The sequence below is a fragment of the Stenella coeruleoalba genome (assembly GCF_951394435.1).
Source record: "Stenella coeruleoalba genome assembly, chromosome: 20".
Taxonomy (NCBI): domain Eukaryota; kingdom Metazoa; phylum Chordata; class Mammalia; order Artiodactyla; family Delphinidae; genus Stenella; species Stenella coeruleoalba.
The window spans coordinates 58,024,540-58,044,063 of record NC_137166.1 but is presented as its reverse complement, the minus strand read 5'-3'; the positions used below and the strand labels follow the sequence as shown (position 1 = coordinate 58,044,063).

The window sequence follows — 19,524 nt, the reverse complement described above, 5'->3', positions numbered from 1 at the left end:
ATGTGGGATCTTCCTGGACCAGGGATCGAACCTGTGTACCCTGCATTGGCAGGCAGGTTCTTAACCATTGCACCACGAGGGAAGTCCCCACAAGTATTATAATTGAAGATATTTTCAAGACTCCACAGAGCGGACTCCTATGAGGTTTTCTTAAAAGCAAAGCATGGGAGGGACTTCCTTGGTGACCCCCCGCTTCCACTGCAGGGGGCGCAGTTCAATCCCTGGTTCGGTAACTAACATCCCACATGCTGCACAGCGCGGACAAAAAAAATAAAGCAAAGCATGTGACATAGAAAGACAAAGAAAATGCAAGACTATATTGGGGGTCAGAGACCTCCAGGCAGTTTCCCACACTCTTATTCACACAGTGCTGTGATTCACTTCCAAATTAAGCCACAGACATCTGAGTGGTGAACTGTGGCTTGAGGAGAGCTCAAGTCAGAAGATACCAGCAGGGATTTTTATGCCTTTCTGGTAACAGTCGAGCCAGACTGCATAAACATTACCATTAGCAATCAAAGTGACCCTAGTGTTGTCACAGGATTTTTGGATATTAAACAACACAAAATAAATCCTGCTGTCCTTATCTTAGCAAAGGGTCAAAGCCAGATATTCAGAAGTCCCTAGAGATAAAGTTAGAACTTTTCCAGTCCAGTTTTAAACAAATTCTACCTTACATGAAACAAGTGCACAATATATCAAAATTTATGGGATGCTGCTGATATAGTACTACTTACAGGGAAACTTACAGAATAAATGACTACATTAGAAGGGGGTTCTCAAATAAATGACACAGTCCACCTTAAGAAAATAGAAAGGACAAGCTAAATCCTACAGGCAGTCCTATAATAAACCTCTTTCAATGGGAGTCACCAAGAACACTGGATAAGTCACAAAACCCACATCTCTGGAATGCTAGATCTCCATTCTCTCAACCATTTTCCTGCCTGCACAGCAATAGCCTTGACTTGATTCACTAAATCTAAGGGAATCCACAAAATGTTTATAGATTGTCCTGCAAGTGATGTTGACCATAGGATAGATAATACCTCTGAAGGTCCTGACAATTTCTGTACCTTCTCATCCTACATAGCCATAGCAGGAGAATATCTTAGCAGGTACCTTTAGCAGGTATATCTCTCTAGGGTGTTGTAATCTCTCCAACTACTTATTATTCACACCCAATGTTTCTGAACCATATGGTTTCCACCTGGCTCCTGTAGGTCTTCCAGCCAGTGACACCTGCCTACCGAATTCTGAACTCAGGCTCCTTGGCAGGTACCAGAGGCCAGCTGCCTCTTAATAATGCTTGGGAATATGAAACATTCTATAGGAACAAGGGACCAACTGCTCTTCTTCATACTTACTTAAGGACCCACAAATAAAACTAGCCTCCAGGCCACATGGTATGTCTCACAGAGCCCTGAAGTCATTCCTAGAAGGTCTTGGGTAGCAATGCAAATTGGGCCAATAGTGGACAGCTATTCTTTGCCATCATGCTGTCCTCTCTGAAGCACAGAAAACCAAGGATTCCCACAAAATCTGTTTATCATTTCATGCTGGTAGAACACAGTTGTGTCCTCAACACACTCCACACAATGAACAGAGACTTCAAGATTAAAGGCAGCTCAGAGTAAGGACTTTATTATTGTACAAACACGAGCAAATGTGGGACACAGAGTTCCAGGGCTGCGGGACTTGGAGACTGTATACATCCACAATGAGACCAAGAAATACACGAAGGTAAATCTCTGCAAGCTCCCTGGAGAACCCATCTTATGAGCTGATTCTTTCCACACCCAAACCAGTCAAAGGGTGAAAATGAGGCCCCCTGTAGGCCACTGAGGCCAGTCATGACTCCTTCCAGGGACTGGAGAGATAGCAGAGGTCTGCCTGACTAAGCTTGTAACTGACACACCCTGTGGGACTTTGACAGATGGGAACAGCAGGATGCCTTCTACCAACTGGGAAAGGCACTAAGCAGTTTAGAATGTGCGCCACAGCTTCTAAAAGCACCTCACGTGTGTGGCACTCATCAGGAATCTTCCTGTTGTGGATGTTTGTATATATGAGGTTTCACTTCTGACTGACGGCTCTCTCACAAAACCCACATTCAGGGCTTCACTCTGGGGACAGTTGTTAAGTTGAACAAGGAGACAGCACATTCCCTGTACTCTAAAGCCTTTGTCCAGCATGGACTTCCTGTGCCAAATAAGGTTTGGCCTTTGGGTGAAGGCTTTCCCACGTCTGCTGCACTCACAAGCACTGCTAGATACTCTCAAGTGTACAGCAAGTTGGGAGTGCTGGCTAAAAGGCTTCCTGCACTCACTGTACTCTCACGGCCTTTCTCCAGTGTGAGTCCTCTGGTGGAGAAGAAGTGTGTGTCTGTGGTTGAAGTCCTTCCCACACTCCCTGCACTCAGAGGACCTTTCTCCAGTGTGAACCTTCCAGTGCCGAATAAGGTTTGGCCTTTGGGTGAAGGCTTTCCCACATCTGCTGCACTCGTAAGGCTTTTCTCCAGAGTGAACTTTTTGGTGCTGAACGAGTTTGGAGATGCAGCTAAAGGCTTTCCCACATCTGCTGCATTCATAATCACTGCTATGAATTCGCCAGTGTACGTTAAGGTGGGAGCTTTGACTGAAGGACTTCCCGCACTCCCTGCACTCATAAGGCCTTTCTCCAGTGTGAGTCCTCTGGTGCAGAACCAGTGTGTGTCTGCGGTTGAACTCTTTCCCACACTCACTGCACACATAAGGCTTTGCTCCTGTATGAACCTCCTGGTGTCGAATGAGGTTAGACTTGCTGCTAAAGAATTTTCCACAGTTACTGCACTGATAGAGCCTTTCACCTGTGTGAACTCGCCTGTGTTCAACAAGACCAGAGACTTGTCTAAAGAACTTCCCACACTCACTGCACTCAAAAGGCCTTTCTCCAGTGTGGACTGTCTGATGTTTAAAAAGGTCACAGCTTTGGCTAAAGAATTTCCCACATTGGCTGCACTCATAAGGCCTTTCTCCAGTGTGGATTCTCTGGTGCCTTGCAAGTGTGTCTTTCCGAGTGAACACTTTCCCACATTGACTACATTTATGAAGCTTCTGTCCAGTGCTAAGGGCTCCCCCAAGCTCAGTGCTCTTATGGGGCTTCATTCTGTCATGAGAAACCTGGTGCTGAAGGCCAGAGGTGGCCGGTAAGTCCACTCTGCTCTCACCATGTATGTAGGTCTTCTCTGGCACACAGATTCTGCAGCTTTTCACAGTGTCCCTGCCCTCATCCCTCCTGAAGAATTTCTCTCCACTGTGCTGCTTGTGGTGCTGGTGAAGGTCTGCACTGAACCGGAACTGCTTCCCATGTGCCTCACATATGTGTGGTTCCTGCCTGGCTTTCCCCCATGGGTATTCAGTCAGATGTAAGAGGTCTTTCAATATTGGGCCAGACATGTCACATGGGTGGGTTTTCAGACCTGCCACAGGAGTCCTGAACTGTGACACTCCTTCTAAATAAACACTCTGCTCAGAGGAAACAGCCTCAGCTTCCACTCCACACCAACAACCTGAAAGCAGAGAAGTGCCCAATGAGATGCATGTTGACTTTGAAGGAGGGGACAACCCCATCATAAATGTATCTGACACACCGAGGATAAGTCCATGGGACCATTTACAGGACAGAGAGGCAGGGATAGGTTGAGGAAGGGATTGCTATGCAGTGCAGGGCCTCTGAAGGTCACAGAATGGGGGAGGCCTCCTGAAGGCAAGGACATGAGGGCAGAATGAGGACAGAATAGAGCAAACAGTTTCCAGTAGGACGTTGGCTGTTGGGACAGGCGAGTGCTAGGCAGAAGGGCATGTCCAGGCCCAGGAAACTCCAATCACAAGTAAGCAGCTGGTGTTCAAAGATTACTGAAGGATATGTGCACATCTCGTGACACATTAAGTGCAGGCCAATGTTGCAGACGAATGCGGAGTGAGCAGTAAGGAGGAATGGATGCAAGGTGGATGCCAGGGGCTAGAAGTCAGACTAGAAATAAGTCACAGTGTCCAGAATGGGGAAGGACATGTAGAAACACTGTGTGTCCACAGGCCTTGAAATCAAACACAGGTGGAAACAGTCAATATCTCTGGATTTGAACCCAACCTTGACATCATGCCCTTCCTTGGTGTCCACTCACCAGGTCCAGGTCCCTTCTGAGCCTCTTTCTCTGTGGCTGGAGTCATATCCACCTGGGCAGGCATCCAGGGCTCCTCCCCTTGCTCCAGCTGCGTGACTAAATATGATCTGGAGGATGTAATTCCTAAGCGAAACCCAGCACTGGTGAGTACTGGCTCAGAGAAACCCACTCTATGACAGACCACAAGTTAAAGAATAATAATTATTACTGGGACTTCCCTGGCGGTCCAGTGGTTAAGACCCTGTGCTTCCACTGCATGGGGTGTGGGTTCAATCCCTAGTCAGGGAACTAAGATCCTGCATGCCACACTACTCAGCCAAAATAATAATAATAATTATAATTATTACAAAAAGAACCATGAAGGAAGCATCCAAGGGTCTATATAAGTAGTGACTATGTGAGTGCCTGTAACTCCTGGTATAATGGAGCCCCAGAAAATATCACCTGGAGGAAGGGGGCAGAACCTTGGGCACAGGGGTGTCATAATTCTAGACAGATTCACCAACCCAGAAAGTGACCAAGACTATGGGTTCCATTGGGAAAACTATGTCTTGTGACCCCCAAACCTTTTGCTGCGTGGCTTCGGGGCTGTTCAGTAAGAAGTGAGGACACACCATCGAGCATAGCCCTGGCAGCCATGGCACCTACTCCAGGAAACATGGCAAGAAAGCTGTGTGGGAAGGACAGAGTGGTCCCTGTGGGAAAGGAGAAAGGAGATGGAGTTGGTGTGAGGGTCTTACCCAGGGAGGCTAAAAGTGCAAAGTTCTCCAACATCACATCCCGGTACAGGAGTCTCTGATCCTCATCAAGGAGCACCCATTCTTCCCGGGAGAAGTACACAAACACGTCCTCAGAGATGGCACAGCCCTGCAAAGATGGGGACAGCAAGGTCCATGAAAAGTGTCTCAAGTGAGTATCCCCACTCTACCTATGCACAACAATGTCTTGCTCACCCATGTCCCGAGGTCCCCAAGTCAAACGAAGCACCAGGCATTGATACCATCGGTCCTTTCTCTCTCCTGACTACCCCCAGTGATCACTGTGTCAGCCCACAGCAACAACAAGCAGGTTGGGAGATAGATGCCATTTAAGCTCTGAGCCTGGCCCAGTTCCCCTGGGGAACTCCACAGCATACTCCCTGGACATACTTCCTAAACCTAAGCTCACTCTTTTCACTTAAGCCCCCAACAACAGGGTCCTAGGCCAATCAGTTTACACTCCCTCCTCTCCTGCACATCACTCTTTGGACCATGTCTGCCTCACATCTTCAGCTACCTAAAACCAACTTTCTGGCCCACACCACAGACATTACCCTGGACTCCCCAGATGTCACTCTGTACACAGCATGGAGAGAACACTTGGCAATACAATCAGGATGCTATCTTGTCCCAAACCTCCAGTGGCCCCCACTGCCAAAGCCCCCATTCCTGCTTTAAAACCCTCCCAATCTGGCCCTTTTCCTTTCTTCAAATCACGGGCACCCAGAACCACATGCACACCTCAGTTACTCTGAGCCCTCTTCCATTTCTCAGTTGTACACTGTATTAAGTTTCCTATTACTGCTGTAACAAATCACTAGTAGCTCAGTGGCTTAAATCTACTCAAATTTATCATCTTACATCTGGAGGTTGTAAGTCCAAAATGGGCTTCACTAGGCTAAAGATCAAAATGTCAGCAGGATTGGGACTTCCCTGGTGGCACAGTGGTTAAGAATCCACATTCCAATGCAGCGAGCCTGGGTTCGACCCCTGGTCAGGGAACTAGATCCCACATGCATGCCACAACTAAGAGTTTGCATGCCACAACTAAGGAGCCTGCCTGCCGAAACTAAGACCAAAAAAAAAAAAAATGATGTCAGCAGCATTATATTCCTTCTGGAAGCTCCACAGAAGAATCTGTTTCCTTAGTTTTTCTAGCTTCTAAAAAACCTCCTGCATCCTTGAGTCCTTGCCCCTTCCTCCATCGGCAAAGTCAGCAACTATCATTCTGACATCTGTTTCATTCCTCAAATCTCCTTCTTTGATTCTGATCCTCCTGTGATTACACTGGGTCCACGGGATAACCCAGGATAATCTGTCCATCTCAAGATCATTAGCTTAATCACATATATAAAGTCCCTGTTGCGGGACTTCCCTGGTGGCACAGCGGTTAAGACTTCGTGCTCCCAATTCAGGGGGCTTGGGTTCGTTCCCTTGTCAGGGAACTAGATCCCACATGCGTTCGGCAACCAAGAGTTTGGACAACTAAGGAGCAGTGAGCCTCAACTAAGGAGCCTGCCTGCTGCAACTAAGACCCAGCACAACCAAATAAATAAATAAACATTAAAAAAAAAAGTCCCTGTTGCCATATGAGATAACACGTCCGAAGCTTCTAGGGATTAGAAAATGGACATCTTTGGGAGGTCATTAAGCTGCTTATCACATACATGTTGTCCCCACACTAGTCACAACTTTCCTACACCTAATTGTCTGAAAATTAACTTTACAACAGACCTCCCCATTTCAGTGGCTGGCATTTCCGTCCTTCCAGCAGCTAAACCCAAAGCTTTGGGTCATCTCTCCTTTACTTCCTTCTCTCACAATCCACTTCAGAAAATAAAATCAGCCCTAGTAAAGTATCAGCATGAGAACACAACCTCTGTGCCACCTTCACAGCAATCACTCTGGTGCAGCCCATCAATGCTCATTTAGACTGCTGCAGTAGTCTCTTCCCTGATTTCCCTGTGGTGTGACCGTATATAAAAATAAAATTCTCACCTATAACCTCTGCAGCAACTGAACCGAAACGGTCAGAAATCTCATAAAAACTGCCTTCCTGGGACTTCCATGGTGGCACAGTGGTTAAGAATCCTCCTGCCAATGCAGGGGACACAGGTTCAAGCCCTGGTCCGGGAAGATCCCACATGCCGCGGAACAACTAAGCCCGTGCACCGCAACTACTGAGCTTGTGCTCTAGAGCCTGCATGCCACAACTACTGAAGCCCGTGCCCCTAGAGCCCATGCCCCGCAACAAGAGAAGCCACCACCATGAGAAGACCGTGCACTGCAACGAAGAGCGGCCCCCGCTCGCCGCAACTAGAGAAAGCCCGTGCATAGCAACAAAGACCCAACGGACCCAAAAAATAAATATATATATAAATTTATTTAAAAAAACCCCAAAACTGCCCTCTTCCCTTTACACCCATTTCCAACTTAGGGGCCAGTCAGCTTTCCCCCTCCCCTGCCCTCGAGCCTCAGCCAAAGGCAAGTGATGATGCCCAACCCCCTTGCTATTAGCAAGCTCTGAATAAATATGAATAATTTCCACACCTACCATCACTCCGTCTCCACCATCACTCTAGCCCTTCACTGTCTGTTCTCTCTGCTGCCAGAGGAAGACTGCTGAGACTCTGCTCCACTTTCCCCATGGCTCCCATCATCCTCAGAATAGAGGGCAAGACGCTCAGCTGGCCATTTCAGGCCTGAAACCTGTCCCCATGTTGTCTCCCCCAGAAAGGAAAGAGACTAATTGTTTGTTGGACACTCACAGCTCAGCTTCAACTCCAAGCATCTGAACATGCCTGGGACGCCTTCCATCCCTCATCTCTCTGGGTTCTACAGAAACTTCTCCATGTAACGATGGCTTAGACAGAGACTGCCTCCTCAGAGCCTGCAGACACAACTGCTGGGACAGGGGAGAGCAAAGACACGTAATCCCACATATTGGGAAGGTGAGGGCTCAGCTATCAGCTTGGCCACTGTCATTGGAGCCTGTGGGCAAAAGGGATGGGAACAGCCCATATCACACCAGGGGATGGAGATGCTATTCCCGTCTCCAGGATTCTACAACCCCAGAAACGAGATGGGGTACCGGAAGCCCTGCCCCAAAGTGAAGTGCTCACAGAAAAAGGCCCCTCTCCTGGGCCATGATTGGCAGAGAGCTGACACCCTGTGGCACTGAGAATTCTGGGTACTGCAGTCTCCACCTCGACACCAGGTGTTGAGGGGCAGCCTGTGGTCAGAAGGTGGAAGGCAAAGGAATTGAGTGCCTACTGTCTTAGCCTACCAGTTGCTCCCAAGCCTCAGGCTGCATTTCATACCTCAGAGTCTCTGTAACTGGATGAGGTTGGTACCAAACCCGCGTTCAGCTGCTCGCCACTCAAAAAGCCAATACTCGACAAACAAGTGTTGGTGGAAAAGGAAAAGTTGCTTTATTCAGGAGGCCAGCAATCTGGGAAGCTGGTGGACTAATGTCCTAAGACCATCTCCAAGTTGCTGGTTAGGAGACAAAGGTTTTAAAGGCCATGTGAGGGAGGGGCTGCAGGGTGCATGATCCACTTGTGTTCAATTCTCAGATTGGTTGGCATCAAGGTGAAGTTTCGAACATCAGCAATCTTCTGGTTTCAACCCGTCTGGGGTCTACGTGCTTGCGGTCAGCAGTTTTCCTCCGGTGGGGGTCGGCTTCATATAAAATCTCCAGTGCGCGCTTCATATCCTGAGCGTGATACAACGCTAGCTGTTTTGGAGGTTCACAGCCTGCAAATCCCAGCCTCATCCTTCCGAATTTGGGACCCAAGGCCAGCAGTTTCACCTCCATGTTGTGAAATGTAAAATGAAGATAAAACTTCCCTAGCAGACCTCTGTGAAATTGTTTAAATATTCCTCAAACATAAACGTCCATTCACTAAAACAGCAGAAAAAAATAGTGCCCATACCTTGGTGAGGTTAAGTATCAAGTGATTAAACCAGTGCAAGGTGCATGATTAGTGCTGAATACATGGTCCTTATCATCACAAACCTGGGCTCTCAGGTACCCATGTGGTAGGAGGTGAGTCAAGGCTGCCTACTTGCAGCGTCTGTCAAAATTCACATACACAGGGCTTCCCTAGTGGCGCAGTGGTTGAGAGTCCGCCTGCCGATGCAGGGGACACGGGTTCGTGCCCCGGTCCGGGAAGATCCCACATGCCGCAGAGCAGCTGGGCCTGTGAGCCACGGCCGCTGAGCCTGCGCGTCCGGAGCCTGTGCTCCGCAACAGGAGAGGCAACAACAGTGAGAGGCCCACGTACCGCGAAAAAAAAAAGAAAAGAAAAAGAAAAAATTCACATACACATACCCTGAACCTACGAGTAGCCTTAACAGGAATGATTTAAAATTTTACAGGATAGCAGTGTACAATCTGTGCCATTTAAAATTATTTCAAGAAAAAAATAATCACACATACAGAATGACGTTATCAATTTCAGGTAGCCAGTTGCACTAGGGATATGTTCTAGACAAGATGATTCAAGATTTACAGTTTAAGAAATATTTTCCTGGGACTTTCCTGGCGGTACAGTGGTAAAGAATCCGCCTTACAGTGCAGGGGATGAGGCTTCGATTCCTGGTCAGGGAACTAAGATCCCACATGCTGTGGGGCAGCTAAGCCCATGCGCCACAACTACTGCACTCGTGTGCCTCAACTAGAGAGCCTGCATGCCACAAACTACAGAGCCCACATGCTCTGTAACCTATGTGCCACAGCTACAGAGCCTGCGCACCACAACTAGAGAGAAACCCACACGCCGCAATGAAAGATCCCACATACCACAACTAAGACCCGATGCAGCCAAAATAAAATAAATAAATAAATAATCTAAAAACATTTTTCCCTCAGGAGTAAGTACAGCATAGGGTTGTAGCATAATTCTTCTATATCTTACTTTCAAATTCACAATCTTTGAACTTGCATTAGAACCAATCATGTTGTGTTTTGCTTCAAATTCAATGCAATCTAGCACATGGTGTCCAGTGTTTGACTTCACAGGCTGAGCTCTAGGGGGAGGCTTACCTGGGTTTGCAGCTGGTAACCCCATTACTGATTATAGTACCTTATGCAGAAAGCCTCACTCCTCCAAGCTTCAGTCTCCTCATTTCTGAAACGGGGAAATAACAGTATTCACAGCACATGGTTTTTGGGATTATTACCTGGGGAATTACATGACATCCTCTGGTCATTCTTCCAACAGTGCTTCAAACCCCTCCCAATGGAGGACAGAAAATGACTCCTGACCATCCACATTCTCTTGACTTGATTCAGAGGGTTTCAGGTTCTCAATTCCTCCAGGAACCAGAACCTCACCCCCACCAGACCCCCCCTCCCCCAACTATCCTCAGGTAAACTGGCTCCAGTTGGATCTGTGTAGTAAGTGGAAGCTCAGCCTGAATTCCCATGACTCAAGCTTACCAGATCCAGTCTCCAACAGGATTCTACCACTTGATACTGGGGTCCAAAGTGAGCACTAAACCCTGGGAAAAGGGAAAAAGTGCAGTCACTGAATTCTATGGAAAAGATTGCTCCATTCGTCTAGATCATCTTTAATTTCCCTCAGCAGAAGTGTTTTTGTAGATTTCAACTAAACTTTGAAGTTTTCAGTAATACTGAAAAAATAACTTTGTAGTTTTCAATAAAATACTTAGGAATGAATATAATGAAAGAACATGTACATGTTTCATTATATTCATTCCTAAGTATTTTTTATACTATAGATTTGTAAATTTTAATCATTCAATTTTTGCTTTCTGTGTATTGTTAACATATAGAACACAGTTCATTTACATCTATATCCCTGTCTACCACACACACGTGTATTTATACATATATATAAAGAGAAAGAGAACTGTACACAGCACTTTGCTACATTGTTATGCTAGTGAGTCTTCTGCATCAATTGATATGATATGATTTTTCTTCTTTTTTTTCTTTAGCCTGTTAATATGTTGGATAACATTCTTTGCTCTTCTAGTATTAAACAAACCTGGCACCACTGAAAGAAATCTCTCTTGGTCATGACATATAATTCTTTTTACACACTGCTGAATTTTATTTGCTAATACTATCTTAATGATATTTATGTCTATTTTCATGAGGATAGTTCTACTAAAATTTTCAGATGTCTTACAATTTTCTTTACATTCTATTTTTTTTTAATTAATTAATTTTATTTATTTATTTTTGGCTGTGTTTGGTCTTCATTGCCACGCGCAGGCTTTCTTTAGTTGTGGCGAGGGGGGCTACTCTTTGTTGCGATGCACAGGCGTCTCACTGCAGTGGCTTCTCTTGTTGTGGAGCACGGGCTCTACGCACGCGGGCTTCAGTAGTTGCAGTACGTGGGCTCAGTAATTGTGGCTCACGTGTTCTAGAGCACAGGCTCAGTAGTTGTGGCGCACAGGCTTACCTGCTCTGCGGCATGTGGCAGGCGGATTCTTAACCACTGCGCCACAAGGGAAGCCCATCTTTACATTCTATTATGTGTTCTGTAAAGACAGTTGTATTTGGTATGCAGTTCTAAAATATCAATGTGTTTGTAAATCTTGTCATATGCCTGATAATCACCTTGATTCCTTCTTCCATTGATTGCTCCTATTTTGGTCATTTAGGTTGGAGTTGTATTTGTTGTTCTAACTAATGCGATTTCCTCCTATGCCCTGTGTGTTCATCCCTTGGCAGTTTTAGACATTCAAGATAGTCTTTCACTCTTTGTTTATTTATTTTTTTTTGTGTGGTACGCGGGCCTCTCACTGTTGTGGCGTCTCCCGTTGCGCAGCACAGGCTCCGGACGCCCAGGCTCAGCGGCCATGGCTCACGGGACCAGCCGCTCCGTGGTATGTGGGGTCTTCCCGGACCGGGGAACGAACCCGTGTCCCCTGCATCTGCAGGCGGACTCTCAACCACTGCGCCACCAGGGAAGCCCCAGTCTTTCACTCTTTAAATTTTGGCTGTCACGGTCTTTACAGAATAGAAGGCTGCAATTCTAAAAGAAATACATTCATTAATTTTCGACACAATATATTTTGCTTGTTACTGATACATTTAAATTGTTCTTGTGACTTCCCTGGCAGTCCAGTGGTTAAGACTCCGTGCTTCCAATACAGGGAACACAGGTTCAATCCCACATGCTGCATGGCACGGCCAAAAAAAAGTTAAAAAAAAATTACTCTTGCCTGTTTCACAAAAATATGCTCCTAATTTATCTTCTATTGGTTTCCTTATTTCTTTTACTCTTTGATACTTAACAGTTCTTTAAAATTTAAATGTCTGTGGATTTTCTAGGATATTTTAAAATTTCTAATTTAGTTTTGCTTTATTTAGAGAATATATTCTATACTGCTTCAATTTTAAAGCTTACTGAAAATTATTTTATGTCCCTAGCATTTGGTTTATCTTGGAGGAATGTACCATGTGTACCTGAAAAGAATGTGTATTCTGCTATAGACTGGAGTAATGTTTTATACATATCTACTGAATCAAGTTAGCTGATGATATTGGTCATGTCTTTTATATCCTTACGGTTTTCCTGCCTATTCTATTAATTATTGAAAGAGTTTTGAAAGCCTGTTCTCAGGTACAAATACATTTAGCATATTCATTCATTCATTCATTCATTCATTTGTGGCAGCACCACATGGCTTGTGGGATCTTTCTTCCCTGACCAGGGATAGAACCTGTGCCACCTGCAGTAGAAGCACAGAGTCCTAACCATTGGACTACCAGGTAATTCCCCATTTAGCATTTTAAAATCTTCTTGATTTAAATTACTTGTTTAATAAGATGTCCCTATGTTATCTTTGGTAATGTTATTTTTCCTAAAGTTGACATTTTCTTATATTAATATAACCTCTCCAACCTTCTTTTTAAAATAAATTTATTTATTTATTTATTTTTAGCTGCGTTGGGTCTTTGTTGCTGCATGCGGGCTTTCTCTAGTTGCAGTGAGCAGGGGCTACTCTTCGTTGCGGTGTGCAGGCTTCCCATTGCGGTGACCTTTCGTTGCGGAGCACAGGCTCTAGGTGCGCGGGCTTCAGTAGTTGTGGTTCACAGGCTCTACAGCTCAGGCTCAGTACTTGTGGCGCATGGTCGTAGCTGCTCCGTGGCATATGGGATCTTCCCGGACCAAGGCTCAAACTCGTGTCCCCTGCATTGACAGGCAGATTCTTAACCACTGCACCACCAGGGAAGTCCACCTCTCCAACCTTCTTATGGTTAATATTCATGTCTTATTTCATTCCATTCCTTTTAGCATATACTTATGTTTGTAATTAAGGATCATTTGTTATACATTGCATGGAGTTTGCCCATGCATTTAATACAGTCTGACAATCTCTCCCTATAATTTAAATATATGAGATGTTTAAAGCAATAAAACTGAAAAAGAATTGTGGGTACAAATGTGTAACTTACTCGCTCTTATCTTCTTAGAAAGGGATAAATCAGACAAAGAATAAGCATATAAATGATATTAAAAATATAACATTCAGGGCTTCCCTGGTGGCACAGTGGTTGAGAATCTGCCTGCCAATGCAGGGGACATGGGTTCGAACCCTGGTCTGGGAAGATTCCACATGCCACGGAGCAACTGGGCCCGTGAGCCACAATTACTGAACCTAAGCGTCTGGAGCCTGTGCTCCGCAACAAGAGAGGCCGCGATAGTGAGAGGCCTGCGCACCGCAATGAAGAGTGACCCCTGATTGCCACAACTAGAGAAAGCCCTCGCACAGAAGCGAAGACCCAACACAGCCATAAATAAATAAATAAATAAATTTAAAAATTCGCGACATGTCAATATTTTAAAAAAATAATAATAATACTATAACATTCAGAAGATACACATTCATCTTGATTTTACACTGTTGAACATTTGAAAAATTACATTCACAAAGGGAAAATGAAGCCACAACACAGATCTCAAGTTTTATGAATTCTCTATGAATATATGTATATTTGTTTACTAGAGCAGTGTAATAATATGATTTATAACAATAAATACGTATTTTGTCTTTTAATTTTTAAAATAAATTTATTTGGCTACGTTGGGACTTTGTTGCTGCGCGTGGGCTTTCTCTAGTTGCAGCAAGTGGGGGTTACTCTTTGTTGTGGTGCACGGACTTCTCAATGCAGTGGCTTCTCTTGTTGTGGAGCACGGGCTTCAGTAGTTGTTGCTCACGGGCTCTAGAGCACAGGCTCAGTAGTTGTAGCGCACGGGCTTGGTTGCTCAGCGGCATGTGGGATCTTCCCGGACCAGGGCTCGAACCCGTGTCCCCTGCACTGGCAGACGGATTCTTAACCACTGTGCCACTAGGGAAGTTCCCGTATTTGGTCTTTGTCCAGGTTTTGGGCACAGAACTCCTAAAACCTTAGGTATTTCCTAAGTGAGAAGAGCAATAAAAATGCCCTTATGAGGTTACTTTGGGAAAGCACAAAAGGATGGTGGGGCTGGTTTCCAGGAGAACCAACCACATGATTAGAGGGTTGGAATTTTCAGTCCTACCCCCTGACCTCTGAGGGGGTACAGCGGTCGGAGACTGAGTTCGATCGCCAATGGTCAAGGATGTAATCAATCATGCCTGTGAAATGAAGCCTCCATAAAAACCCAAAAGAATAGGGTTCAAAGAGCTTCCAAGTTGACGAACACATGGAGATGCAGGAAGAGCAATGTGCATGGGAACTCTGCACCCTTTCCCCATACCTTTCCCTGTATGCATCTCTTCCATGTGGCTGTTCTTGGGTTATATCTTTTTATAATAAACTGGTAATCTAGTTAGTAAAATGTTTCTCTGAGTTCTGTGAGCCACTATAAGAAAATTGATTGAACCCGAAAAGGAGGCTGTTGGAACCTCCAATCAGTTCAGAAACCCAGGTGAAAACATGGACTTAACGACTGGTGTCTGAAAGGGTGTGTGTGGGGTGGGGGGAGTCTTATGGGACTGAGACCTTAACCTGTGGGATCTGATACTATCTCTGTGTAAACAGTGTCAGAATTGACTTGAATTATAGGACACTCAGCTGACATGGGAGAATTGCTTATTGGTGTAAGAAAACCCACCCATACACAATAGAATTGGTGAGACCATAATCTTTAGCAGCCTTTCTCAAATGGGGTTCCATGAGAGAATTTGTGCCCACAGAAAATGGTTTCAGTGGATACTGTCTTAAATACCCGAAGGAAAGTACATGCCTAGGACCAGTCTAAATGCATAGAAGAATAATCAGTTCACTACCTACAATGGATTCCTTGGGAAACTAATGCTTAATTCTCTCATAAAATCAATTGGATAGAGTATACAAAGGGAGAATAATATAGGAATTTCAATAACACAAACTATCTTTCCTGGCCGTTTTGTAGCTCATGAAGAAGATCAGAATAATATCACCCCAAAATATGCCTCTTTGACATAAAAATTATTTTGAGCTGAAGGCAGTGAGAAACAGCAAACACAGAAAAAGCTCCCCCTTTTCTACCTAAAGGCAAGATATAAATTCTCCTTTTATTGGAGACAGATTATCAGCCCAGAGACTGGCACCAAAGGAATCTGCAATCAAACCACACAATATTAGGTTCCTCCTCCATATTTACCTTCTCGGTTTGCTGCTCTTGGAAGCCTAAAACTGCTTTTCTTCGTTCTGTCATTTGTCTACAAATTTACTCTTCTTTGTCGAAGATACTAATATAAACTAGAATTCTAAGTCACCAATTCCAGTTACTTTTGGTTTAGGTTTCTCCCATGTGTTGTGTGCTGCACATATTAATATACTGTTTTTCTCATTAGTCTGTTTTTTTCTTAAGGAGACCCAGCTGAAAACCTAAGATTGACAGAGATAGAGTTCTGCCTCTCCTACACTAATTAAAATTACAAATAGTATACAGAAGTGGGGGCAGAAACATTTCTTGTGTTGGGACTTGTTAGAGGAATTCTTTGGTAGGAACTTCCTGTGAGGCAAGAAGCATGTCCTCCTTGGAACATTTAGTCAAGAACAAGGAGACGGACTTCCCTGGTAGTCCAGTGGCTAAGACTCTGTGTTCCCAATGCAGGGGGCCCGGGTTCGATCCCTGGTCAGGGAACTATATCCCACAAGCCGCAATGAAGATCGAAGATCCCGCCACAACTAAGACCCGGAACAACCAAATAAATAAATAAATAAATAACAAAGACTAAAACACAAGGAGGCACCCCAATGTTCACTGCAGCACTATTCACAATAGTCAGGACATGGAAGCAACCTAAATGTTCATAAACAGAGGAATGGATAAAGCTGTGGTACATATATACAATGCATTACTCAGCCATAAAATGGAACGAAATTGGGTTATTTGTAGAGATGTGGATGGACCTAGAGACTGTCATACAGAGTGAAGTAAGTCAGAAAGAGAAAAACAAATATTGTATATTAACATATATATGTGGAATCTAGAAAAATGGTATAGATGATCTTATTTGCAAAGCAGAAATAGAGACACAGACTTTGAGAACAAACGTATGGACACCAAGGAGGGAAAGGGGGTGGTGGTGGGATGAATTGGGAGGTTGGAATTGACATATATACACTATCAATACTATGTATAAAAGAGATAACTAATGAGAACCTGTTGTGTAGCTCAGGGAACTCTACTCAGTGCTCTGCAGTGACCTAAATGGGAAGGAAATCCAAAAAAGGGGGGACATATGTCTACATATAGCTGATTCACTTTGCTGTACAGTAGAAACTAACACAACATTGTAAAGCAACTACCCTCCAATAAAAATTAATTAAACACACACACACACACACACACAGAGGCTGGGACAGTCTATCATATGGCATTTGAGGGATTTTGTGGCTTTGGCAAGACTGAGTAAAGTGGAATCACTCCTGACACTGGAGGAGATTTTCAGTGTGTGTTTCTCTTACAACAGGTTGTTCAAAAGCAAGGGTAACTGTCATCAGGCAGCTATTTTACGACACCCCATCTTCTTCTGCCAGGCCAGGTTCCTTGTGCCCTACAAAGCATTCTCCTCATGCAGACACTGGATAAACAGAATGCCCCTCCTTTGTGGAGGGAAGTCTCAGAAATGCCCACCCTCCCCCCCCACCTCCATCCACAGCCCTCCCGTCTCACCCCAAGGACCATTTGAAATAACATACTTAAGATTGCTACCCATGGGACCTCCCTGGTGGCACAGTGGTTAAGAATCATCCTGCCAATGCAGGGGACACATGTTCAATCCCTGGTCTGGGAAGAGCCCACATGCTGCGGAGCAACTAAGCCCGTGTGCCACAACTACTGAGCCTGCACGCTAGAGCCCACGAGCCACAAATACTGAGCCCACGAGCCACAACTACGGAAGCCCGTGCACCTAAAGCCTGTGCTGCGCAACAAGGGAAGCCACCACAGTGAGAAGCCTGCGCACCGCGACAAAGAATAGCCCCCACTCGCCACAACCAGAGAAAGCCCATGCGCAGCAACGAAGACCCAACGCAGGCACAAATTTTAAAAATAAATAAATTTATATATATAAAAAAAGGATTGCTACCCCTAAATCTGATCTCCAGGCCTTGACCTAGTCCAGACCACTCTCTACACCCTGTGGACATCTCCAACCCTGCCCCTTCTGCAGAACGCCAGACCTTCCAGTCCAGCTGCTCATGTGACACCTCCACTCTGGGATATCTCAGAATCAACCATGTCCACTCTGAAACCTGCTCCCTAGTTTGACTTCCTGATTTCCGTTTTCAAAATGTCCATGAAAACAAAAACGAAAAAATTTAAAACTTGTTTTTTCACTTACTATCAATCACAGCCTCATCTGATGCAGGAGGAAATGTTGTTGGTCTCTTTAAAATAAATCCAGAACCTGATCACTTCTTCCCCCTCTACTGGCTCTCGAGTCCATCCACCGTCAAAACATTTCTTGAAGCCGCTGCAGTGGCGTCTTTACCAATCTCCACGCATTCATCCTCACATTCCCTGCCCCAACCTAATCTGTTTCGCCCAGTGCAAAATGTGGGATAGTTTTAAAATCTCCACTCAGATCAAGTACTCCTTCTATTCGAAACTCTTATGGCTCCCAGAGCCCTCAGAATGAAAGTACAACTCCTCAACCCAGGTGTGACTCCTCACATCCCGCTCGGTGCTGACACGACACGGATCCCCGATCTCCCCAATGCCTCTGGCTCAGTCCGACTTCCAAGCCTTTGCACCTGTCGATCCCTCTGCCTGACCCCCTCTCACACGCACAATCACACTGTCAGAAACAGGGACCCCACAATCCCGGACACCGGGCCTGTGCTGCAGGCACGGGAGCAGGCGCCCCGCACTCGGGGCTTTAGTGTCTGGTGGGGTGAGGGCGCTGAGGGCCCGGAGGAGGAGCGTGTACCTGAGGGGGTTCCCTCAGCGCGGCCGCCGCCATCGGGGTCTGTGGGCGGAGTGCGCCGGGAGAGGCAGGCATCCGGATTGAGGACCTGGATACCGCGGTCCCAAGCCCTGCCCCGGCGGCAGGGTCAAGGCAGGCGTCGCCACCGCCGAACTTTGTCTCGCCTCCGAGCGGCGGGGACAACGCCTACTCACGCGTCTTCCCGATTCCTCCACCCTCGGTCCAGACCAAGCATTCAAGAGTCCCCTAGCGCTTAGATCCTCTCAAGAGCCCCCTAGCGCTTAGATCCTCACAAGAACCGACAAAATGTCTGGTTGCGCCTAAGATGCCGGAAGTCCCGCTCCGACGTCTTCCGCACGCACGGAAACGCCCCTCTCCCGGGTCTTCATTGGACGTGTGGCGCAGAGCCTTCTGGGTAATGTAGTTCTTGGTGAATCATCGGCCTAGGCACATGTTCAGGTTCAGGGCCTGGGCCTGAGCTCCTGGGGAAGGGCTGGGTACCACAAAAGGAGCTTGTAAGTGGTACACCTAATTCCCGAGGATGGGCGAGGCTTAGCTCCTCTTCAAGGGCCCGCACGCAGATTCAGTGGATTGCTGTCTGCACTAATTAAATAAGTGTTTGGAGTCATATTATTTCGGATTGTCTGGAAAGCTGCAAAACCAAAAGGACACACCACACCAAGTTTCTCTCGTCCATTCATACCTGGGAGCTAGTAACCATTACCTTGTTGCCTTTTAAATACATTCTGGGGACTTTCCTGATGGTCCAGTGGGTAAGACTCCACGCTCCCAACGCAGGGGCCCTGTGTTCCATCCCTGGTCGGGGAACTAGATCCCACATGCATGCCACAACTAAAGATCCCGCATGCTGCAACTAAGACCTGGCGCAGCCAAAACAAATAAATAAATGTATTTTTAATGTTAAAAAAAATACATTTGGACTGAAGCTTTAGGTTCAGTGTTGTTACTTTCAGTTCTTGTTAGGGACAAAAGAGGAAATATTCCAGACAGGGCCATGGAGTGGAAGAAGAGAGAGGGATGTTGAGGTACTCTGGAGCCAGTAGATAGATTTCCTCAGAAAACTTTTCTCCTGCCTGTATAATCAGTGATTGTATTCATCCCAGGAAGCAGCACTTTTTTCCAGGTAATATTTCTTACTTGGTATACTGAGACGGGCTGGGACCTGGGACCCTTTGCTGCAGTGCTGAAGTTCTT

At 45.8% G+C, this 19,524-nt stretch overlaps 1 protein-coding gene across 1 annotated transcript; it reads right to left on the bottom strand.

The window, feature by feature from the left end:
* Positions 1 to 1,628: 1,628 nt before the first annotated feature.
* Positions 1,629 to 18,580, bottom strand: ZNF671 (zinc finger protein 671). The gene is made up of 4 exons (XM_079908851.1): positions 18,313 to 18,580; positions 4,906 to 5,032; positions 4,166 to 4,288; positions 1,629 to 3,550 (listed from the first exon to the last, which is right to left on the bottom strand). Exons 1-4 carry the CDS (start codon positions 18,382 to 18,384, stop codon positions 2,337 to 2,339), a joined length of 1,536 nt encoding a protein of 511 aa, XP_079764977.1. The 5' UTR covers positions 18,385 to 18,580; the 3' UTR covers positions 1,629 to 2,336.
* Positions 18,581 to 19,524: the final 944 nt, after the last annotated feature.